At 40.0% G+C, this 26,128-nt stretch overlaps 1 protein-coding gene across 2 annotated transcripts in view; it reads right to left on the bottom strand.

Moving 5' to 3' along the window:
• The window catches only part of rasgrf1 (Ras protein specific guanine nucleotide releasing factor 1), a 31,574-nt gene extending 9,834 nt beyond the window's left edge, over positions 1-21,740 (bottom strand). Inside the window, exons 1-12 of one of the 2 annotated variants that reach the window (XM_040025693.1) lie at positions 21,727-21,740; positions 13,285-13,607; positions 8,716-8,822; positions 8,340-8,487; positions 6,048-6,140; positions 5,720-5,973; positions 3,985-4,064; positions 3,678-3,871; positions 1,974-2,083; positions 1,575-1,693; positions 966-1,126; positions 226-289 (exon numbers count right to left, since the gene is read on the bottom strand). In XM_040025693.1, coding sequence (XP_039881627.1) covers positions 226-289; positions 966-1,126; positions 1,575-1,693; positions 1,974-2,083; positions 3,678-3,871; positions 3,985-4,064; positions 5,720-5,973; positions 6,048-6,140; positions 8,340-8,487; positions 8,716-8,822; positions 13,285-13,560 — 1,606 coding nt within the window. In that variant the 5' untranslated portion in view covers positions 13,561-13,607; positions 21,727-21,740. Of the gene's footprint in view, positions 1-225; positions 290-965; positions 1,127-1,574; positions 1,694-1,973; positions 2,084-3,677; positions 3,872-3,984; positions 4,065-5,719; positions 5,974-6,047; positions 6,141-8,339; positions 8,488-8,715; positions 8,823-13,284; positions 14,116-21,726 lie in introns of those variants that run through there. The other variant, XM_040025694.1, reaches the window with a different exon arrangement.
• Between the last annotated feature and the right edge of the window lie 4,388 nt (positions 21,741-26,128).

Here is a 26,128-nt window from a genome sequence, read left to right as displayed (position 1 = left end):
TCATTTATAGCCAGTAAAGACATAAACATGTCATATGTGATTGTACAGTGCCAGATTTTTACCCAAAACAAGTAGTGCACTTCATAGTACTGCCTGCCTTTACTGGAGCATTATTTTTCATTTGTTCTAACAAAGCTAGCATCCTCTAGTATTCATCAGTTATTTAAACCATGAAACAGAGTACATATGAAGCACATTTCTATAAGAAAATATTTAAACACTCACACTCATCATCTGTCCCCTCAGGATCTTCCACAAGAGTGCAGTCTATAAGCGAAACTACTCCGTTCTGCAAACAGCATACAATACACATGTAGATGTAGTAAATGTAGTGCATACATAAAAAAAATCAGTTCCATCAGCATAAAAATATGTGTCATTCATATATAGAGGTGATAAATGTCCTCATCTTCATCCTATTCTCCAAAGTATCCTTAACTTCAGCTTGGCAAAACACACAAAGCCTTCAAAAAGGTACATCTGATGCTATTTAGGGCATCTTTACTATTAGTTTATCCTTTCAGAATATTTAGGTTTAAGTTTAAATACATAAAAGGAAGTTTGTTTTTATTCCAAATATTTACGCTGGACAAAGAAGGGTTTTAGATATCATCTGGATCTCTTATATGGGCAAACCTTATCACTAAAAATGAAGACTTCATACATGCTGCATAAAGAAGCAACAGCTTTGAATGATTATTGTGGAAAAACCACAGACGGTATTAAAAGAAGGGTTCAGTTTCATAAAAATCTGGCATATTATTATGTAAAATATTTGAAAACCTCTCAGTAAACATTTGGGATGGGGGGATTTGCTAATCTCACACATGTTAATGAGCCTACAGTATCTGAGCAAATGTAGAGAATATTCCATCGAGTGTTGGTTAATTCATTTATTTTAGGTCAGGTGTCCCAGACTTTTGCAGAAAGGTTGTGATGCTGCCAGCTCAGCAGCTCAGGCCCACCTTGGTGAGATGAAGCTTTCCCCCAGACCCCCTGGTGCAGATGATTAAATGCTTGGAGAAGAGAAAGCACTGCCTCTCCCCTTCTTTCTTTAGAGACAGAGAACCCAGTCGCCCACGGGTGATCTTGCCCTTCTCGCTCATTGGCACCTGGATGAGGGACCCTTTATGTAGAAAAAAAGAGTCCAAACAGAATGAAGGAGGAGCAAAGAAGAGACACATGTAGACAAAAATGAAAAGGCATATGCACATTCCTCTGTACATGACTATATGTACAGAGGAATAATAATCTACCACGTCTCTTTTCTCTTTTCTTATCCATCACGGCCTGTTGGGGACATTTGACATTTACAGTTGCAGATTCATCATCAGTTTGCCACAGACTGGTCTAATTACACTTAGAAATTAAAAGCTCTTATAGCGAGGAGTACGTGTTGTTCCCCAGAGAGAGACCGAGAGGAGGAGAGAGCCAGCCCTGTGCCACGCTGCACAATAAAGTGCCGGAAATGTAAAACCTGGCTGTCAGAAATGTGGAGGGACAGGAAACCTCTCTCTGTTGTGACCCTGCTGTCTGCTGGGATCCAAAGTACAACACTTAAAGATGAGAGTTACCTTGTCTTACAAACGTCTGGCTGGTGTCAAGGAGAATCTCGCAGCCCTCTACAATCATGCGCTCTATTGCCAAGTTTTTCCTGATGTTCTCGGTCTCGCTCACTTCATCATGCATTATTCTAAGAAAGCACAAAAACAACACAAAAAAAGCGCCTTTTTGTCATTCTCATTTGGAGCTTATACATCAAATAGAAAAAAGCTGAAATTGGGTCTTTATATGTTTGGTTAAATAAAAAATGTATCTGTTTATCTTTACAGTTAATATCTCTTCATGCTTTTTTGGTTATTCTAAAAAAAATTCAACAGCTTTTAGACTGATCTATTATTTGTGTTCATATGAATTAAAAAGACGTTACTCTCATATAAGATACCACGCCCATCTGGGGCTATGGGTTATACCTGGAAAGCTCCTCCAGCTTAGATTTGGCATAGTCCAGACTATTTCTCTCTACATGTTCATGGGGTGTGTGGGCCAGCAGCTCATGGAGAGTCAGGATGTAGCGAGGAATCTGGAGAGGCAGAACAGAAAGCAGCAGGAGACTCGTGCTCACTTGAGAGATCTTTCATGTGCACAGCACAAGCGTACAAACACAGGGATAAATATGTGCCAGCACGATGAGAAGAAGATCAGTAGAGAGCACAATCTACACTCATCAGCAAAATTTATTATCAACACAGCACAGCCTGCAGCAGGCCCCAGCAGAGTGGACTGTTGGGGAAAATGCGTGCCTTGCCAGAAAGGAGCGTGAGCTCCGAGACCAACCATTTTTATAGACATGAAAACATAATCAAGATATCCTGAAACACTGCAGACGAATGCCTGCTAATTCTTTTGTTAATGAGCAATGCTACAATATGTATATTTGAAGCCAAATTCTGTCTGAGCCACAATGTCCAGTAAACAGGCCAGAGAATATTAATGAAAACACTGGTTTAGCTCAAGTGGAAATCAGTCAAATCTGGTTACACAGCTTTTAATAAATGCCACTGCCTCTTCAGAATGTAGTCACCTGTTTCATGTGTTGCACTCAGTGCAGCATTTTGAACATTTGGCAGCCATTACAGCTTTAGAGAAGTCAAATCCCTCCTGGATGTGAGCAATTTTGCCAATTCTTCGTGGGTGACCCTCTCAAGTTTCTGCAGAGTGGATGAAAAGTGCACACGAACTACCATCTTCAGGTCCTTCTAAAGATGTTATACTGGGGTGAATTCTAGCAGGGAGACAGTCAGAGACTTGGCCTGATGTCACTCCAGTATTGTTTTGGCTGCTTTGCTTCAGGTCATCCTAAGACTGAAAGGTGACCTGTTGAACCAGTTTCACATCACTTGTACTAGCAGTTTTTCTTCAAGGACCTCACTGTATGTGACTGCACTCAACATTCCCAGTTCTCACTGGTCTTTTTGAATCTTTGACTGTGAAGATTGTGCTTCACTGCAGGATGGAATAAGACAGATCAGAGACTTGCAGATGATAGGTGATCACCTTTTTTTGGCCTCATCACTAAAAAAATCAATCATTTCAATCTGTAGCAGGTGGACTAATCAGGTTTTAAACATATTTACATAATTATTAAAGCATTTTTACCACAGTTTGGAGTACCAGCATAAAAAGGGTCTAACTTCTATTCTAAAGGGGGTTTTCAGTTATTACTCTTTAAGATCACCCACTAAGAACGTGCCTTTACTTTGTAATTAAGTATTTCTTAGAGATTAACAGGGATAAATACTGTACCAGTTTTATAGGTGACACATAGGAACAGTCTACATCATAAAGAAAAGGAGAAAAGATTAACATTTTGCCCTTTAGATTTTTAGTGATGACCCTTTTGTTTACATTTGACTCACAGGCAGTGCAATCGCAAAACAAAGTGGCCGACTGCTTTGCAAACCGCTACAGCTGGGCATCATTGGCATAGCAAAAGGCATCTAGTTTTAGGTTGGTGAAATATATGGCTCAAGGGTGACATTTATGGAGAAAAGAACTTGGCTCAAGCTGCGAGAGCACAAAATTAACAACAAAAGCTGGCTCCAGGCTGCACCTATGCAGCAAACAAATGGGCCTGCCTTTATTCCTGTGTATATCAGTGAGACAAATGAGCTAACCTGGAACATAGGGTAGGTAAGGAAGGTCTCCAGGGTCCTTTCCTCACAGTCGGGCTTGGCCTCATACTGCTTCAGCAATTTATCAAAGTCTCGGTTCTGCTTGCAATGTGCCAGGATCTGCAGGCTGTACTGGTGGTTCCTCACAAACTCCTGGTAGATGTTCAGCATGGGCAGCAAGATGTCGAACAGGTCAGCTGCAGACACATCAAACTTTTTTAATCACATTTCATCACGTGCACTCTGACAAACATCTGAATGAGTGCATTATGAATAAAGTAATGAAATTCAGCAAAGACATGACTCTTACCAAGGACTAATGTTGGCCAGCTTGCTATTCTGGCTTTCAGGCCCTGGTAAAAGATCTGATGCAGAAACATGATGGTTTCACTGAAATAAAGTAGAGATTGAAAAAAACATTTATTAGGGAAACTAATCTCAGACTATAAAGATTTTAAGAGTAATAATCCTAATTTTAATCTGAGCAGTTATTACGTTTGACTGCATATTTAAAGAGATCCATTTATGTCTCGAAAAGACCATAAAAAAATAACAGTTCTAAAAACAATCACAGAAATTTAGTCGTCTTTAAATACCAGTGTACTGTTTAGAAGTTGCATTGTTCATAGGTATAAATAATTAATAACTAGGGTATCCATGCTGTGCCAGGTGTGTGTAAGCTGTACAGGGCTTGAAGAGGTGTGACTGTTATCCTCTGTCATCCAAGACGTCTTATCAAAAGTAAACATTAATGATCCAAATTCTATGAGGAATAACTCTTCCTCAAACCAGGCATGGTGCCTCTGCCTCTGTAATCTGCATTTATCATTATTGTATTTACATTTATGATTCTTGTTTAAGACCACTGATAATATCCAGAGGCCCAAACCTCTCTTTACTGCTCAGCATGTCGCTCTGAGCCAGTATACACACTGCATTTATTTGATCTCATTCTATTAGTTTGGGCGTTGTACTGCGCACTTTGACTTTTATTGCTTACAGTGTTTAAACAACACACTGAACCAGTATTTACTTTAACAGACTTGTTATCAGGATTACTGCTAACAAATAAGATTTCTACATAATCTGTTACAATATTATTACACATTAAATGTACAGAGATCTGCTTTGAAGATTCAAACCAATACACAGGGAGTATGTAGCTCTTTACAAGTTGTTGCAAGCTGCTCACTTATCAAACACAAATTCAGGCACTTGAGGTTACCAGTATATTAATGCAGATGATATTCCATTTTAAAATTTAAAAAAAGTATCTTAATGCTTCAGATGCATCATTCTGCAGTAGATTTAAAACTTATGCATGGCAAAACGCTCACAACTAATGTAATCTATTAAAATATATCTATGCATGAATATGCAGAATATGTAGACAAGGGGCAGGAATTGTGGTACCTGATTCTTCTGGTTTTTGTTTGTGGCCTGAATTCTATAGACCAATGACAGATGAGACACTAGCTTCAAAGTTTTCAAAAAATTTAAATTAAAGATAGTTTTTTTTAAGGTGTACCAGCTAAAGCCACATAAACTGCCCCATGTCTGCATTTGCAATAACAGGTAATCTGAGTGTATTATAACACAAATTCAGATTTGTGCCAAAATGATGACCAGAACTGCACAGTGCTTCCTCATCAGCATAACCAGTGTCTCAGCAGTGCCTTTCCTCTCAACTCGGCACAAACCTGACTGGATGATGCCAAGAAATTACCAAACAGGTGCAGAAACAAAAAACAAATAGACACAAGGAAAATTCTATGAAAGCTGTGTTTGCCCGAGTGCTCGTTTGAGGTCAGTGTGACCAGTGTGTGTCTTTTTTGTCTGATTTTATTTTGTTTTTTGTTGTTTAGTAAAAAAGCTTTGGTTGCCATAAAAACCACAAAAAAGTAAAAGCTATGGCCAACAATCATCAGGTTTTGCATTATTATCTGGTTGCCAGTATGCTGTACTTCGCTGTGAAGTGAAGGCTTATATGTATGTGTCCTTGTGATTATGTTCTTTATCTAGAGAAGAACTCTGGATGAGCCAACCTGTTGAGGAATATGCTGCTGACATCATCGTGGGTGATGGGAGGCTTCTTAGAGCTGGCGGCCATGCGCAGCGGCCTCAAGAAGTTGTTCACCAGAATATGAAGCTGCTGGACGTACTCTGCCTCCGAGTCCAACATGCTGAACACCACCTGGTTCCTCTTCCTCATGCTCTCTGCATGAGGCGAGCGGATATAATCCTGGATGATGGTTTTCCACTTCCTCCTGCAAATCCAGCCTCGCAGAAAGCTCTGGACCTGCAATAGACCGTGCATTCTCAGAACATGAAAATGCATGAAATCAAGGCAGAAGTTCAGACTGCTTGCTTTACCTTTTTGATCTTCTTAATTTCAGAGTCATCGTCAGTTGGAGCGGCTGCAGGGCTGGCATGGATCTTCTCGTTGTCTTTGAGCAGCCCAGCAATCTGTCACGGAAGCAACCACAAAAAAGACCAGTCATTCCCACTTACACACTCCTCTTCTGCTCACTTACTGTAACAGCATGTAAACAAAGTGACTGAATCGACAGGACAGGACCTGTCAGCACTGTCAACACTAAAACATTAGCCTGACTAAACTAGCTGTGTTCACTTGGCTGCTCCTCTGTAGCGTTGATTAATATTTATTTACATCGGTCATAACGTTGATCATTTTAATGCAATATGTATCAGTCAAACTGTCCTGTGTGTATGCTGACTGGGCGGTAGACAGAGTGCCAAAAAAATAAAACAGAAAAAACCCAGACTCGGCTTTGTAGACAGAGAGAGTTAATTGTCATTGAATTTCATAGTAGAGATGCAACATGAAGCATAGTCCATGCATATTCAGGGCCTAATTCAATTTCAAGCATCACATTTGCACATTAAAGTAAAATGACTATTGGATCTGAAGAATACAGCTGGGGACATGGCCCTACTGAAGGCATTGTTCCTGAAAGGAGATGCAAAGTGGAGAGAGGTTGGCCTGAACATGATTCTTCTCTGCGACGGGGGGCGTGCTTTCATTTCTGTCCTCTCACACTAGTCTCCGCATATGAGACAAACAGAACAATAATCAGCATAATCCATCGTTTTCCCACTGGCTCAGCTGTTATTTGTTGAGCTGGCAGGTCGGAGCGAGGATAGAAAGCAGACAAATTTTTGGAAAGGAATGAGAGTGCAAAGTAAGAATCAGTTATAATATAGTGCTATTGTGCCAGGATGTCTATTTACAGCAGGTCTGACTGATATTTTGTGTGACTGCCACACATTTGCCTGACGATGGAAAAGCCTGTAATCCTGGGCTATTTGTGATCCAGACAGAGAGTTACAAAATCCTGGATATTTTAACAATGCTCCCTTTAGTATTGAGGGTGCTGGTAAGGTCATAAAAAGCCCCAAACTGTCCAAACAGTTACTCCTGAGAGGGGACATGTGTAGCTTATTTAGATCTACTATAAATTTGTAGTTCTCATATTAAAGATAGGTAATCAATAATTATTTTTAAACATTTAATATTTAGATGCCATACGTGATATTGAAACAATGATAGGAGCAGGTAACGGCAAGGAAATGAGTTTTAGCTCATAATTGAGTATTCTTTAGGTCTTAATGCATGAATATTACTCTAAAAACTAGAAGTAATGTAAATAATTGAAAGTAGTATGTAGTACTTATGACATGCCCTGTACAGTTAACAGTTTCAGATGTTGATGAAACACAATGGCTTTGACCTATTTTCTGTCATATATGTTGTGACAGTGGTGAATACTCACAATATGCACGACACTGAAGTCTCAAGTATGAGCCCATGAGCCAAAACCCCCTGGTTTGAGACTGCTCTAAATGTTCAGTTTTTATAATTGTTGCTTGTACGATGTCATTCTCAGCCGCAAAAGTGCTGCTTAAATCTTTAGTTTATGAGGGACAGCCAATCAGAAAAAAGCTGTCCGTGGGGAGCAGGGGGTCTCAAATAGTGGAGGGCAGACCACACTGGCCACCAAATACAAAGTGAAACTAATGTGACTGATGTGAATATATTTTAAGGAACTGTCAAGAATTTGCTGATGCTATTGTGCTGAAATTAGATTAGATTAGATGAAGATTAGATGAAACTTTATTAATCCCTCGGGTGGGTTTCTCCGGGAAATTCAGTTTCCAGTAGCACAGCACCAACAGAAGTTGCATGTTACAGATACAATAAAGGGGAATGATAGCAAGGATATAAGCATAAATATACCATATATACACATATACACATTTATAAATACAGAATATATAATATGGATAAATAGGAATACATATTTATTAATTAAAATAAATGTGTACCTTTATTTTAATAAAATCCAACATTGATCCATTTTTGCTAGGGTGAACTAGGGGGCATGACCCAGTATATCATAAATGGGGATTACTGTAACTGTGAATCACACCTCGCAGAGTCCAAGAATAAAATAATGTAATTGAAAATGAATACAGGAGATGTTCTTTAAGGACTCTACTGGAATAAATGAATTTAGCTGACGGTGCGTTTTGGTTTGACTGAGGAGGATGAGCAAAGTGCAGGGGGTTAGCATGTATGACCGAGTATTTGTTTACATTCCTACTCTTGAGAAGTACTAAGAATGAAATCACAGTGAATATTACCTCTGACTTGAGCCTTTCAATCTCTATTTCCCCATCCTCTATCTGTTGTCGAAGTTGCTTAGCAACTGTTTTCTCCGTCTCCACAATCTGAAGCAGATGAAGATACTTCTGCATGAGAGCTTCATGCTCTGTAGCCAAGTTTCTGTAACTGTAAAAACATGAAAACACACAAACCACATGGTTTTGTATATCAGCTGGAGCGATGAATGTCATCTAACTGCACACTGTCTCGTCTCACTAAATAAATCAAGAAAGCAACGAGGACTTTCTTATAAATAAAGCGTTATTCCGTGAAGTTTTTCAAATTTTAACCAAACTTTTGAAACTTTTACTAATTTACCATCTGATGCGCTGATATGCCTTTGCATGGCTTTACCTGGCGTGTGATATGGCAGCCACCCATTCATCGCAGTCCTTTACATCCTCCGTGCGCAACTCAAGGGCCTTTTGGTTTTCGTGGTTGAAGCTGACTGTGAAATAGTACTGAAACAAAAAGCGAGGCGAGGGTGAGGAGCTCCGGTTAGAACCAACACACAACAACAATGCACATGCTGCGCGCAGGAAGGAGCACTCGTTATCAGATACCTTTCGGATAAATCTGTTATATATAGTAGCATGACTGAAGCTTCTCCTCTGCTTTGTTTGTTTCACTGCCTCGCTGCTGCAGACATCAAGTGGGTGATTTAAAAACCACACAGAGCCTGGGGAAGCCACATCTTCCTCGCCCACCAGTGCAGTTGATGGAGCACACTGAGGGAAGCCTCCCCCAGCTCAGTTCCTGGGATGCCTCTGGTTCCCAGGAGGAAATGCCACAAGACATGGAGGCTGGAGCCACGGCCAATTACATAACTGTGCAATACCTGTTTCCTAGCAACTCCAGTCATTGTGAACAGTTGTTCACAGCTGTTTTTTTCACTGTCACTTGATTTTAGATCACCATTCTCCCTTTCACGCTGTACTGGTTGTGACTGGTGAAATGAAGAGCTTTTGTGCTTTTCGTTTTGTTACAGATCCTGAATTCTGCTTGTTAAAAAGTTAATACTTCTGGCTGCTTTTACGTGACTCCTCTGTTAGCCAGCTTCCCTAGCCTTTATACAAAAAAAACTACAATAAAAGGTGATTGTATATTACTACTTAGAATATCTCAGATACCTCTGAGTACCACTTATCAATTAGAATAACCATTAACTTCTTATTTCCGCTATTCAGCCACTACTTTTAGCTACTACTCTATTTAACAGCAATTTACTGCGTATAAAATTGCATCTATTCTTATGTTTACCCAGCAAAGTATTTCAGCTACATCTCTGTACTTTTATCTAGCCACTTCAACTGCTAATTCAGTTACATATCAGTTTAAATGTAATTTTAGCTAACTAGCTTCTGTTTATCATTTATGTTTACCCAATGTTTAAGTTTGTCCTGTTAGCAAACTATTTCAACTTCTACTAGCACTAGCAGCTAACTGTGGAAGCTTGTTTCTGCCACTATTTTTGTTCTGTTAATACAAAAAATAAAAATAAAAAAAGGAAGGCATCTGACCTAAAATATTGAGATAACCTAAATTTCAGCTTAGCTCTGCCTGACATTCATTCTGTCTGTCTTTCTTTTTTTATTTTAATGGCAGAAAAAATCTAGCATAATTATCAGTCTATTGCTCAAGAATTTATTTTCCATCTTGATGCATGCTCAATCATCCAGGTAAGTAAATCTCCAAAAGTTGACTCTGTTCATCTGGACTCAGCGTTTTTGTGGGAGAAATGTTTTGTCACTCATCCAAGTGACAAAACATTTCTCCCACAAAAACGCCACAAAACGCTACGTCCAGATGAACAGAATCAACTTTTGGAAATTTATTTTGCAGTTTATCTGTAATTTAAGGCTAACAATTAATACGTTAGCAATTTTCCTCAATATTTCAACCATGTATCATCTTTTTGTATATTAGTCATCTATCGTAATCATTAATATCTAGTCTATCTAATACTGGTTATCCGTTTGTCTAAATTTTAGCTAACTTTTCTGCTTAAACCTGCTTAGATCTTCTTAATTAATTAATTTCCAGTTTGTCCAGTTTGTCCACACCTATCCCTGACTGCTGCATAACTATCCACAGTGGGCATTGAATTGTTGAATATCACTAACTTGTTTGCAGTATTCAAATATACAATATATCCAAACACAAATGAACAGTTAGGATACAATGGAAACATCTTCTTCATCAGCTGAAAGAATTATGGTAGTATCACAGGATATGTTTAATTGCTAATATTTCTGTGTTTTTATTTAAATGCGATTGTAAAACTGAACTTATAATAGATTATTTTAACACTTCAAGAGAATCCGTACACAATACTAAAATTCAGAATCAGCTGCTTCTTTTTTTTATTTTAATCTCATATCTACATATTCTACCTGTAAACACTTGTTTAGATGAGAGTTTATTATATAAAATCAACATCACAATTCAGTTAATTGAACTGTCATCATTCTTCTGAACTGTTCCAGCCACGCTGAGTCTGACCAGACTCTAATCTTTGGCCTGCAGATGTTCAACAGGCACCTATCAACATGCAACTGATCATTATTCACGGCTGACTGCTCTTTCATCTTCACATTCATTAGGTATTCATCCTACCGTCAAAGAAAATCTATTTCTGGCAGAGGCATGTATGTTGTTGTAGTTTTCCCTCATGATCTATCTAAGACTGTCTGGTGTGAAGTCATGTTAAGCATTTTGTATTTATTCTGATTTATGTTCATGTCCCAGTCAAGCACCTTTAAATATTGTTACTGATCTAAACAGGTATGAGATGCGATACAGCACTAAGGCTTGTCTATCATTTACTTTCAGCTGTATACAGATAAGTTAATTTAGATGCGGATTTGCAGCTCACTTCTCAGTCCTGCTGTGTGGCGTACATAAGTGAGTGGTAAATAATTAATTAGGCATTTTGCGATAAATTATAGAATATTTTTTACACCTTGTCGAGTTACTTCTGACTGACAAGCAGCTTTATTGCAGAAATATTTTGTTAATGTATACCCATTAGACTGAAGAGTTAGAACTCAACCTTCTTTCAGCTTCATGACGAGTTTTAATTACAAACACCACTGACCCCAGAGTGTCTTTTCTTAATCAGATCCCCTGATTTACATTACAGTTTAGATCCTGCCGTCAGAGGCTGCCTGTGATACTGGTTGATGCGATGCTGTTACCCAGTGTGAGCAAGCTGTGTTTTCTATAATTGGACCCTGACCCCTCCAAGGTACTGCGAGGAACAAATTTAGCTCAGATAGCGCTCACATTAATAGGAGAGATGAGACACACTGCTTCTCTCCTCGCTGTTACCCCGCCTCTTCTAACTGCATCATTCTTTAGGATGCAAATAAGGGTTGCCATAGAAACCTCGGGCTCAAACGCATTATCATTTTCACACTAACTGCATGTCAGGATAAATGTAATGTGGGGATTATGGCAGGTTGCTAAAATGTTGCCATTAAACAACAAATCTATAGGTAAGGTTAGGAGATGCAGGTGATTTCTCCTGATTAAAATATTTGTATACAGTGAGAAGCAATGCTTCAGATATCAGATATTAGTGCACCCCATATTGCTGCACTGTGCAAACAGGATTCACAGGAATCAGAGATGTTATCTGTCTGTGAGCTTGCAGTCATATTTAAATCAGCACAATAGTCGTAAAAGAGCACTGCTGACATTGGTTTTTTTTTTTATCTTTAAGGAGGGTTTTTTCTTTCTTTGGGGTGCTTTTAAAGCAACTGTGCAAGCACAACATTTACCAGTGTGCATGCATTCTGCTTTGTCAGCACAAGGGCAGCTGTTCACAGGAAGAGCCTGGACTCACATTGGATTGCAGCCCTACCTACAGAGTCAGGCACAGAGCCTGGAGTGAGCAAAGGAAAGCCGACAGCATTGGAGCATCGTGTTCCTCGACTGTTTAATCACAATAACGGTGTTAACAAGCCTGTTAACCTTTCCACCCTAAAATAATTGAACAAGGAGCCAGAGGAAATCAAGCAGGATTAAATAAATATTTCATCTGCAGTTATCTGGACTCAAATTTGAAAAATCTTATGGCCTACTTTAGAGTGAAAGGCTCTGGTAAAATATGACAACTGTCACCTTTAATGCAAATGTAACCTCCAGCATTACACTCCACACTGAACCATTTCATTCAGGTCACAGAGATCAGTGCTGACTGATCACGGGCACCCTGCTGTTTCCTGACCCTTAAGTGTAATTTCAAAATATTACCACAAGATGGAAACCTTGAGGCCACAACTTTTATTTTTAATTTTTATTTTTTGCACGTTTTATTGGATGGGGCATTAGGTAGGATATAACACTCTCCGCCCTGAAACGTCAAAAACATGATGGCTGGAAGTCAAAAAGCAAAATATGAGACCAACCAAAAATGCAAATGCATCGTTTTCACGAGGCTAGAAATCCATTTGCATTTCATGCACTCATGCACCGCTGAACTACCCTACAAGCCCCCCCCCCCCCCCCCCCCCCTTTTTTTTTTTTTCTTTTTTTAGGTCGAGCGCAGGTTTGGTGCAACCCAAAGCAAAACACTGCACCACATTGCTTACTGCCAGGGCTGCCGTAACATCATTAGGTGTTAATATTGTTACCTCATCATTAATGTCATGCATGGATTACATAACGTGCAATACAGCAAACCTCATGCTATTCTGCTGCACTGGATTTGAGGTCATCATGCGATGCGATATATGAAGAATGAATGTATAAGAGAAGCGCTTGGGGAGTTCAGAGGCATCCGAGAAAAGAAAAACAATAATGCATGTATTGCTGCACCTCATTGGTGTTTAAAGCTGGAAGTCTGCAAAACAATAAAGCAGAAAAAGACGGTGCGTGTGTATCTGTTTGTGCGTGATCGCACGCGCACGCTCTCCGTACCTGCTTTTCCAAACACTCCTTGGCTGACAGCGAAGGTTTAGGTGAAGGCGCCCTGTCGCATGTGCATCCCTCCAACAGGTATAATCCCGAGGGTCGAGAACTGGACTCGTTCTCAAAATAAAAGAGCATATTCTGTAACAAAGCGAACCACTTTGTGTGCCATTTCGTGTTGTCTGAGCTCTTTTTGCTCAAGCACCCTCGTCTTGTACCATCCTTCTTTGCCAAAAGCCCCAGGTAGGTGACATGACCATCATTAAGTCGTATTCCCTTCTGCATTTTGATGAGGACACTTCAGATGCGCAAGGTGGATCGGTCGTTACATCCTTCTGAAGTCGCTCCGGGGGAAAAAATCAAATAAAGAAAGGCAAGATGTTGACTTTCTCAATGCGGACCTCTAGCAGCAGGCTTGTCCACTCTGTCCGACGCATTCACCGTGTTGGCATTTAACTAAACAAAACAAAACGAGGAGCACAAGTCCAGCATCCTAAAATCTTTTGTCATACTCCGAGCGCTTTGAAGGTCCACATTATCCGATGGTGTGGGGGGGAAAGATGAGGTAAAAAGGTAAAAAAAAAACAAAAAAACCCAAAACTGTCTCAGACTGAACGATAAGAGGAAAAGGGGTTCGAGGTTTGTCCTTTTCTCACATGAAATATCCAGAAACCAGTAGGCTTGGTGCTCAGCCAGGCAGTGCTGGGTGAAGTCACGTGACGCATGCTTGGGAAAGCAGATTTCAGGTCCCTGGACAGGGACGTCTCGACGAGATGCCGCATAAGTTGGGTTTCGTCTCAAGACGATCAAGGAGGCCCAGCGGAGAGGAAAATGGAAAATACGAAGCTTTCAAAACAGAACAACAACTTTAGAGGAGAGCAGCCGTTTAGGCTGCAGATGAATCTACACCTACATTCTCCGTGACATATTTTCTAGCTTTAGGTGGTTTTATGCAACACTTAAAGTTACTCTTTGACTCTCATGAGCACATTTCAGCGCCTGCAGGCGAGAAATTGCTTTGCTTTTAAATTGCTTTTAAATTGCTTTTAAATAATAACAACAAAAACCCACAAAAAAAAGCAATATATGGTGTCTTTTATTTGCACTTAAATGGCTGCAAATACAGTGGCATGGTCCTAACACGTGTGGTCTGAATGTGAACAGCTGCTGCATTTTAAAGTTGAAGTACTGTAAATCAGGATGCAGGCAATGACAGGAAGTAGGTCAAAAATAATTTGCTGGCCAGCATCCTCTGCTGTGTCATATAGGCTCTGTTTGTAAATATGCTCTAGTCACAGATTCACTTCATGTTCAGTTACGGGTACAGGTTAAACTATAAGATATGAAAAGTAGTAAAAATAAAAGAATGCAGGATGTTACTGTTTAATAATTTGAAAATGTAAATAAAGCATCTATAAAAACAGAATTTATGGTGATCTGAGGACTGAGGACATCCCTGTGTGTGTTTGTGTATGGTAGTTAAAATAATTCCATAGCATGTAAAGATGTGTTATATTGTGCAAATTTTTGTGCAAATGTGCAAATTTCCATCTAGTTTATAGCTTTATTAAAAGCAGGGGTTTCATCACCTGCACAAAGGGTTCAATCCCCTTTTTTGTTTTGATCTTCCTAGCTTTGGACTCCACCCTTGTGTGTCTCTGTGGTAATGAGCCAGACAGTAAAACAAGCTCAAGAATAAAACTAATACACATCTTTGAGCATCCAATTCATTGAAAAGGCACATGGTGTAATCTCCCACTGTCAGTCCTTCAGCTAATTCTTAGAGAGGAGATTTATTTATTACTCCATCTTCATTGTTATCTCTGATCTACCCTGCCATAAATCCCTTTAGGTCCTGGAGCATCTTCCTCAACAACCCCCCCCAATCTTCTTCAATCAGCCACTCACACTTAAATTTTAACCGAATGTAAAAAAGTGATCAGTGAATCCTTGGCTTAGATGTGAAAGTAGAAAGCGTGTGATGACAGCTTTGTGATAACTGACCCACCATTGCATACATGTGCTGTGACTGAGCAGTTACAGCTGCCCAGTTTTTGAATAGATTTGCATTGACACACATGCAAGCAGCTGATAACACTGCAGGAATTGTTAGTGTAGACGTTCTGAGTCAAGCTACAACACACTAGGGCTGCTTTGTGTTTATTGTAGGAATTTTCAGTCCACCCTGCTCCGTGGATCAGTGAAGTCTTTCCTAAAATGATATGTGTGTTAGTTTCCAGGAGATTAAATCATAAATGATGCTCAGTTTTTTGTCTCGGAGCCTCAGAGACAAAACATCTCACTGAGATGAGAATTAGCGTGTTGTTTACGAGGGTCAGTGATGACAGAGTCTGTTTATAGGAAATGACCGTTTGTGCTGATCAAGCTTGAAGGTTATTTCCTTTATTGGATAATCAGAATAAAACAATGTTGGATTTAAACACTGAGCAGTAAAGTTAAGGTCTGCAAAATGACAAATGATTGTATAACATTCCCCTAAATTTCTTGTGGTGTTCAAACAGCAGTTTCATAGTAAATGTACACGTATTCGCCACTTTATTAGGTGCAGATTGTTAGTATTGGGTTGGACTGTCTTTTGCCTTCAGGAATGGCTTAATTTTTCAACAAAGTGCTGGAAATCTTCAGAGCTTTTGGACCATATCAACATGATAACATCACACAGCTGCTGCAGATTTGTCAGCTCCACGTCCCAAAGGTGCTCTATTGGATTGATATCTGGTGACTGTGGAGGCCATTTGAGTACAGTGACCTCACTGTCATGTTCAAGAAACCAGTTTGAGATGATTTCAGCTTTGTGACATCATTCCTTATTCTGAAGCAGGCAGATGAAGATGACACATGTAGTCACAGAGGGATTGATGTGGTTAGCAATGATATTATATGCTGTGGTGTTTAAACAATGCTCAGTTAGAACTATTCCTCGCACTATTACACCGCCGCCAGCATGAACCATACCAACCACACCACCCAATTTCCCCGTTCTTAGCTGACAGGAGTGACACCTGGCTGGTTTTCTGAGTTACTGTTGCCTTCCTGAGAGCTTGAAGCAGTCAGGACTTTCAACATTTTCAATCAGAGAACTGCTGCTCAATAGATATTTTCTTTCATTCTCTGTAAACCCTACAGATGGTTGTGTGGAGAAAATCCCAGAAGAGAACATCACCAGTGTGCGAAATACTTTTGCGTTAACAGTCATGTCACATTCAGATTCACCTGGTTTAACTATTTCCCCATTCTGATGCTCGGTTTGAATTTCAGTAGCTCTTGACCGTGCGTACATTACTAAAAGCACTGAGTTGCTGCCATGCGATTGGCTGAGTAGATATTTGCATTAATAAGGATTTGTTGTACCAAACAAGGTAAAGTATCATATACTCATATATGAGAATCAAAAACCATCAAATTATTATTATACTTTATTTTACAAATTATTTTAAAGACAAGTGAATTCTCAAAATTGCTTTTGGAAAGGGCCAAACTGACACCTGAAATGAAAACCCGGCCTTTTTTTGGTTTTAGACATGAAAATATGAACATTAATTATTTTATGTTCCACATGTACCTATAAATTATTATTATTATTATTATTATTATTATTATTATTATTATTACTTCAGATATTATAGTAATATATATATATATATATATATTTTTTAATGATATAGTAATATGTTTATAGGCTTCCTGTACTGCAGGAGGACTATTAAAACAATAAAACACATTCATTTTAAATTGTCATGTAAAATCTGAAGCTTACAGGAAATTAAGTCGTTCTTAAAACATCAAACTCTATGTTTTGTACACTGCACACTATTTTTCACATGTGACATCCGTCACATGTAAAGAGAGCAACGGTCATGTATCACTGTCAGCCTTGCTTGACATTGTGATCTGTGTCTGCACGCAGAAATGTGTGTCCATGCGTGTGTGTGTGTGTGTGTGAAACAGAGAGAGAGTATTTGTGTGTGTCAAATGGTGTTTTCTGCAACAGCTCACAGTGCTGTCAGCAGAGGATGCTGCTGTGGTGTCCTCGTCCTTCCCTGAGCCGCCTATGAAAAGGCTCCAGTCCTAATTACATGATCCACCAGGCTTCTAATTCGCCATACTCCTCTCAAATGACATTTACTAATTACTCCTTCCCTTTTTAGAAACAGCTTTCTGGATTTTATCCAGCCCCCCTCATGCTCATTGTCATGTAGGAACAAACAAGTTGGCTGTTGTGGCAGTCATAGCCTATTTGATTGAAAGTGAGTAAGCAAACATACAAACAGACATCTTAAATCCCTTTAAAGCATGATGTTTTGTTAAATAATCTGGATTAGCTGAACAGAGGAATTAAATAAAAAGAGAAAGATGTAGTGGGGAAATCTGCAATGCGGTGATACTGGGACGTAAAGCAGAGGCCCTCTTCAAGAAAGGCAAGTGCACTTTCTTCCCAGAGTGCAACAGTCCTTCCCTATATGTCAAAGAAACTAACTGTCATTTGCACAACTGGCAAAATAAAATTATAAGACGTTAATGATAAAGCATATTTCAGATGAATTATTAACAGAAATACAAACAGGCTTGCAGTTTTACAATAGATTTACAACACTCTCAGGCCGGCAGCTGCTAATTTATTAAATTCCTATTAAATTCAATTTGATCCAGATGTGCTGTGTATTTCCCCACCAGTGGGTCAAAGAGCAAAGAGATTGCTGGTGGTCTTCCAAAACCTCACAGTTTATTTGATTTATGGTTATGATGACAGTTAGTGGATGATTATATAAAGCATCGCAAAAAAGCTTATTTGAGAGCATTAGTGGGTTACATGAAAGTGGTACTTGAACTAAAAAGAGGAAACTTTTGGGAGTTCTTGGATTACTTAAATATCTCTTGAGTGACCTCTTAAATGGTTAAATACTTTAATGCTAATTTCCATGAATGGCAACAAGAGTGCAAGCATCGTCCGTGTGCATGTTTTCTGTTGTTTGATTGTTAGGTATGATTGCATAGGGGCGATCGTGGCTCAAGAGTTGGGAGTTCGCCTGGTAATCGGAAGGCTGCCGGTTCGAGCCCCGGCTTGGACAGTCTTGCTCGTTGTGTCCTTGGGCAAGACACTTCACCCGTTACCTACTGGTGGTCAGAGGCCTGGTGGCGCCAGTGACCGGCAGCCTCGCCTCTGTCAGTGCGCCCCAGGGTGGCTGTGGCTACATTGTAGCTTGCCATCACCAGTGTGTGAATGTGTGGGTGGATGACTGGATGTGTGAAGTGCTTTGGGGTCCTTAGGGACTAGTAAAGCGCTATACAAATACAGGCCATTTACCATTTAGGTTTATTGCTTGCTGGATTGCCGTACAATACGACACGACTTTGGACTTGAGCTGGAATGGAGGCTGACACGTCTTGCTGATGGTCTCCAATGTGGCAGGCAGACATTGCTCCCACGGCTGCTCCCTCTCAACTCAGGCTGATTCTGCCGTGTCAAGCCCGGTTAGCTGGTCTGCCACTCACAGCTCATGAGTGGGGGGAATGGGAGAAGCTGAAGCCACGACGGCTCCATTATGTTCTGACAGTAGAGTGGTACTGCAAACTATCATTTAAATCTTTAAATCACACGCATCCAGGGCTTTGCATTTAAAGGACATGCACTTTGGTTTTCATCTTGTCACTGGAGATAGCCATATGTTGTTCACTGACACTCCTATCATTTCCAGCTGTTGTGTAACAACAGCAGAGAGATGTTGCAGGATCCCCCCCATGGCCACTGAGTCGCGGCCACATGCAGGAAGTCTGGGTCTGTGCACATGCAGATTTCATGAGTGCCTGGGTGATTCTTTACCAACCTGAAATACCCCCACCCACCTCACCCCAGTGTCACACTGCTGTCCAGTTGTATAAATTAAAGGATGACCACACAGCTGCCACACTGTTTACCTAACATCTAACATGGCGGAATTGCAGAGATATGCATCACATGGTACCTAACACCCAAAACCCCAGAAACCCCAGTGAGCTCTCTCATGAATCTAAAAATATGCAGCTTTTTGCTCTACATGCATGCTTCTATTTTTGCAGGCACCGATAAAACAGTGCATACAATTTGAGTACTCTACTTTAGGTGCAGGACATGAATTATAGAGCAAAGTGGCCAACAATGTGTACTGCAATCCCTTTCCACTGACCTGAGTACATTGAAAGAGAGGCAGAGAGAGAGGGAGAGAGCGAGATGCACAGAGAGTGTCTGTGATGAGTGACCATGAGCTGCTCTTGGAGTGTTGGTGGGCTGTGTGATGGCAGAAACCCAGCTCTTGGCAGCAGCCCAGGCCATTGTGATTTGTGCTCGCTGCTGCCTACAGGGTCGCCACCTGGCCGCTGCTTCCTTCAATCTCCCTGGGTTACACAGAGTGCATTCACAGCAGGTCTGTAATTGAATTTCGCACATGTCACGGGCAGCTTAACTGTGTTTTCTGCAAGGCACATGGACAGCACCTTCAAAGATTTTATCTTGAGGTGCTTGAGAATTATCATGATGTCAGAGGGTGGATTTTAGCTCCTGTGCACACTTTGAACTACATTGGAGCTATAAATTCACTGCTTGTGGTACTAAAACATGAAAAAAAGGAGAGTTGACCTTAATCTGCCAAAGGTACAGTGTGTAATTTATTTGGATATGTTAATAAATAAATAATTTGCAACCTTTGCTAAGCCCTTCTATGTCATACACAACATACAACAATCAGTGCATGGATAGAAGGACATACTGCTCTGCACCAAATGGGTAAGGTGAGGCTTTTGGCCGTTGCTGGCAGTTATTTCGGGTAACCTCGGTTCCAGTCAACCCCAACAAAATGAATGTATTTCTTTGAATAGAAATAGTGGTTCTTTAAAATGCTTTTATGTCTCCTTTTTTGTTTTTTCAAATACTGATTTTGGAAGAAAGTGTACCTAAAAAGAAAAGGTTGAATGTTTGCCAAGTTTTGTTTTGTTTTGTTCTTCTTCCCCTCAGATTGAACGTGCCCCAGGTGGAGGCCGGATGTGAGCTCAGTGTGAAAGAGAAGTGTGCCTCAAAGGCTTAACTTTGTGCAAAATGTCCCTTTGCTTGAGCGTTTCCAGCTGTGTTTCTAAGGTGTTAGCTGATTTTTTTTTAAACTTTCAGCTTCTACATTACCAAAGAAAGAAATAAAACAAGCCTATCTTAACCATATCTTGTATCTTAACCATGTTTATGAAATGCAGAGTTGGAAATGTTTAGAAATGAAGCACAGATCACTTATGCTGACTGATTTCTTTTCTTTTTTTCTCTATATTTGTAATATTTAAAAAAGATAACCTGAGTATATACATGATAATTAATATGATATCATAATTAAATGAAAATTAGATTTATTAAGGGCAAAAAAGGCCATCCAAGCCTACCTAACCCTGGGTGAAAAAGTAATTAGGACAGTAAAAAGGATTCTTATGATGAACATTAGATCTCCTTTGGGTCTTATCAGCTGCTGCTAAGCTAAACACTCCACCTTGCTCACCATTAAGTTCCATATTTTGCAGTATTAATCACTGTAAAGCATTTTAAAGAAGTGAAACTCAAAACATAAACGAGTGCTTTCAGCTGAACAAAAAAAGACTGAACTTTGGTTGAAGAATTAGCTCAAAGTCATCTTATGAAAACAAGCTGGATATAAAACAACGACTCAAGAAGTGCTTAGTTGCATTGCCGCGTGACTTTGTAAGACTTCCCTGCCTTTTGCCTTTTTTCTCAGTTTGATGAGCAGCAACAAAATTAAGTACAAAGACAACAAGTAAAAACGTCTTCCAGCTCTGTAAATGTGCGTGAGTGTGGACACTGAATCTTAGCCATAAGATTCAGTGTTAACATTGTTTTTATGATTAAGGTAAACAATAACAACATTGGCTTATTTTGAAATGCCATCATATATGTTTTCTTTAAACTATGATAAGGATGAGCAAAGATCTCCACCCAGGCTATGGTAGCTACAACATGAGCTGGAGCTGCTGTGGGTCTGCACAGGTTTATAAGTTATTTAACTTCAACATTTGTGTTTGCATGTTCAGCTAAGTGGAACCTTAGGACAGTGGTTGCCATCTCTTTTCCTTACTGTACAACTCCACATAAGAGACCAACACTCGCCTCAAAGTAGGCCAATTACCAGTCACTATGAATACAGACATTAATGCAATGTGGCAGAGCCCAAGAAGCAAAGGCAGGGTGTCTTCCTTCAGCTAATATGAACTCAGAGGGGACATGTAAACAAGTCCTTCCATTACATAATCAGTCCCTTTCTCCTTAAAGCATCTTCTCTTATTTTACACTCACATTCCTCCTCGTATTTTCCGTCTTAGTCACTGATTAGTGCGGAGACCAAATATTGTACTTCCCCTGGCATTCACTATGTAATGCTGCCACACTGACCATCCATTGCTCACGGGAGAGCACAGATCTTCGCTGTTTACAGCAGTGCAAACACTTGATCTATAACTTTGGATAAGGATGACTATTCTTAATAAGTACAAGGTGGATTGCCATTACATTTTTGGCAAACAATCTTGGAATCAAAGTGAATTTAGGAAGCCCTTAACTTTGTTTTATACATATCACTAAGTCCTGTTAAAAGGCAGTTTTTCCTTCCCACGGTTACCAAGTGGATGTTGAAAGGGGCTCATTTGATTGTTGGGGTTCTCTCTCTATTATTGTAGGATATTTACTTTACAATATAAAGCATCTTAAGGCAACTATTATGATTTGGTGTTATGTAAATAAAATTGAGTTGAACTGAATAACAGTGGGAACCGTGCTTATCTATTTAAAACACTTACAAATAATAAAATAAAATACCGCTCTTACCTGAGCTTGGTGACACATGTTTTGAAGAGCAAATTGACTAAAAATGAAATTGTTTTTAAAGGGCTGTTATGGGAAACAAGCAGAATTTGACACAGCGGGTGAACAGCCCAGCATGAGACCCGGGCACAGGAAACAATTGTGGCATAAAAGGGGCGGCAGGCAGAGCTATCATCTGGAAGGACGCGGGCTATGAAATAGCCTGCAGGGGTTATTGCCAATATGGTCTCCGCAGCACTCAATCACTGTTAAATTAAATCTAAGGATGACAGATGCTGCCAATCAGTGACGGGTTAGTGAGGTCAAATTAAGATCCATTTGCTGACCTTTTCCTTGGCTGCCTCATTTCACAGTGCCTATCATCGGGGCTATCAATGGGGACTAATGAGTCTTAATGGTCTGATCCTAGTGGAGGGCCATCACTTACACTACAGCACAACGCTCACCAGGCTCAGGCAAGGTTATACAACTGTTGACGAGTGCTCTCAATAAAAACACTATTATTTCAGCTATTGCAGTGTATCAGCAACCCCTTCAACACAATTGGGCCACCCAGGAAGAACCTTCCCTCAAGCATCTTTCCTGTGTAGGGCCCCAGTGTTGTCTGGGTAAAATTCCACACTTCCACACTGAATAGTATTTCTATTCTTGTTATTTCTGGCACATTGTGAGAAAAGACCAAATACCAACAATTAATTGGGTTTTAAAAGGACTGTCTGTCCGGACAAAAGCTTGCTCTTCCTTACTGTGGACTGCGGTTGTCGTCTAAAGACTATTAAAAACACATCAGCGAGGCACACTGTTGCACTGGCTTCATTATGAAGAACCTGGGGACTTTTCAGATCACACATTTAAACGGCAAAGTGTGTTTTAATTCACACTTTGAAACAGTTCCCCTACACATGCACTATTTCCTCCACCATTGAGTAGCGTTAGCTAAAGATATGAACTGCTGAAATGATTTTTTAAAAATAATTTATACCTTAAGCTGAATGTTACAGCCTCACGCTCTCCACCTGTAAGTGATGCCCCAAATTCAGAAACCATCTACCTCCCAGTAATAGCGCACCATGCTCAGAACCTAATCCCTGTATTGACTATTGACTGTCCCTGATCAAGTCCACCTGTAAACCAATTCACGGGGCCACAATATTCACCAACCTCAATTTACGCAATGCTTACCATCTGATCTGATGAATGGAAGACCACATTCAAAACACCCCTAAGACACTTTAAATATTTAGTTATGCCATTTGGCCTCACTAACACGTCAGCAGCTTTTCTGGCACTGTAAATGATGTTCTGAGGGACTTCCTGAATATCTTTGTGTTTAGACTTAGAGACTTAGAGCTTTTTATTGTCATTGTGCAGTTTCTTGCACAGCGAAATTGGGTAGCTGAACCACAAAGGTGCTAAAGTAAGAAGAAGAGAAACCAATATACAACGAAGGCAGAAAATAAATAAATAATTAAATAAATAGAATAAAAAAAAAAAAACAGTGTATATGTATACATATGTGAGTGGAACTATATACATGGTGTATGTGTAGGAAACATTGAAACAGACTGGGACCAAAATAATTGCACATGAGCCAAACATATTGCACAGAACATGGAAAGACTGAGATATTGCACATAGGTTTGCGTACCTAGTTGACATCCTGATTTTCTCCAGGATGCTGGAGCAGCACCGAGTCCACTCTGTATTGCAACTTCTCTCTATAAGAATCGGTCATATGTCAAGGCAGAAAAATGTGAGTTCCATTCTTTTTCAGTCACCTTTCTTGGCTATATTCTGGCAGGAGGGCAGGTCAAGACCAACCCAGCAAAGATCTGAGCCATGAGCGAATGGCCCACTCCACGTCATGGAAACACCTTCAACGTTTCCTTGTTTTTGCCAACTTCTACCAATGTTTTATTCAGATAGCTGCACCAGCGAGGTAGTTGCACCTTTCACTCACCTGAACTCAACTAAGATTCCATTTATCTGGTCCCCAGAAGCCGTTGAGTTAAAACAGCTATTGACTTCTGCATGATACCACGAAACCATTCACTGTAGAAGTAGATGCCTCTGATTCTGGAGTTGGGGCCGTACTCTCTCAACATTCATGGACCCAAGGTAAGCTGCAACCTTTTGTCTTTTTCTTGCTAATCAACCTGAGCCTGCAACTATCCTACCTGCCACCTGCAATGTGGGTTCTGTGGGTTCCACTAGGCCCTTCAGAATCAGCCAGACCCAGGTAACAGCCCACCAAATCACACTATGTACCAACTCCTGCCTGTTCAACAGTCATTCATTGGGCTCACACTGCCAAATTCACCTGTCACCCTGCAGTAAATGAAATTAAATATGAAATATTTAGACCAGCCTGCCTGGCACCAATAACCATGCAATGTTCAGAGTCACTTAAATCATCTTTCTTCCCCATTTTGATGCTTCCTTCAGCAGGTCATCTTGACCATGCCTACATGGCTAAATGCACTACCATGTTATTGGCTGATTAGATATTTGCATCAACAAGCAGTTGAGCAGGTGTAACTAACAAAGTCGCCAGTTAGTGTAGCTTTTTACCACAGTGACTTTGATGTGATTAATTCTTCTTCTTTTTCTCATTCTTCTGTTTTGATATCTTCCCTCTCTGACTGATCCCAGCAGCGGTAATTGTGGAAGTAGAAACCTTGCTGTTTGCTTTCACCTCAGATGGCTGGTTATCTTTAGCTTCTTCTTGACTTTGAAACACTGTTATGAACAAATTTGGACACTTGACAGAGCTTTTATGTATCCTAATGCAAATGTGCAAGCTCACCAAGGCTTGCAAAGAGTGATTGAGCCACGAACCGTGAAAATGTCAGGCCCTATTAATAACAATGCCGGTTCAAGCATGTAGATCATAATGTCTGCACTTCATATTGTATAGTTAGATGGCCAACATTAGATGTCTATTTATTTCGCAGAGTGAGTGCATTTTTTTTTCAGATTGAAGCTGCAGCCCTGGGATTAATAAGCCTCTCTCGGTCTGCCTCAGTTAGACTCAAAGCCACAAAGCCACAAGCAAGCTGAGCAGCAGCCGCCTGCAGTGCATAACAACGGCTCCAAATCTGATAGAAATGGACAAGTCAGTGTGAGGGTGTAAAAAAAATCTGCTTCCATTTACATGTTCATGCACTGTGGCAGAAAAAATGGGTAGTTTTGCACAGTTACAAATAATGACTGAATGATGGAATCAAAGCTTAAAAAAAAAAAGAAATTAAAAAAAGCTGAAAATGCACCTCGTGATTAATTATACTATCAATCCCAACCACAGAAATTAGGTTTAGCATTTCATAGCACAAAGCTTAGAACTGGAAAGCAGAATTAGCAACTGAAATCAGAACAGAGCTTTTAAATATTAAACAATTAATCTTTTGTAGGCTAATTCATTTCATAATCTTTGTAACATGCATTGAAAATACTGAGTATGTGTGCTTGTAAAACCCCCAAGGCTGTGGTCAGTGAATGTGGTACTGAGCATCTAAACACAAAAATCAATACTGCAGCCACATACTGTAAACACTGTTTTTTTTTAAGGTTATAAATTAAGTAATTATATTAGATCTTTCTTTTTGCATGATGCACCTACCAAAACCAAGTGATTCTTGAATATACTGGAAAAACAAACCTGCATTTTTGGAAGTAGTCACATCACATCTTGCCAGGTCAGATCTTTTCAGCTTTTCAAACTGGATTTCGTCCAATGGCTCTGATGCACAGCAATGCCATCTCGGTTCACTGAATATCTCCTTGCAGTATTTGGATGCATGCATGTATTTAATGGGTTTGCACCATGCACACCGTGCCCCAGGGCTAATTACACTCACACAATTCTGAGGTCTTCTATTGTCGCCCTTTGAAAGACTCCTCTGACACAATGGCATTAGAAAATAATGTGGTGAGAACTGAGAACAATCAGGCTTGTTTTGATGTGCTGCTGACGATGCACATATGCAT

The sequence above is a fragment of the Simochromis diagramma genome, unplaced genomic scaffold (genome assembly GCF_900408965.1).
Source record: "Simochromis diagramma unplaced genomic scaffold, fSimDia1.1 OVJJ01000293.1, whole genome shotgun sequence".
NCBI classification, from domain to species: domain Eukaryota; kingdom Metazoa; phylum Chordata; class Actinopteri; order Cichliformes; family Cichlidae; genus Simochromis; species Simochromis diagramma.
This window is presented reverse-complemented; position numbering and strand designations above follow the sequence as displayed.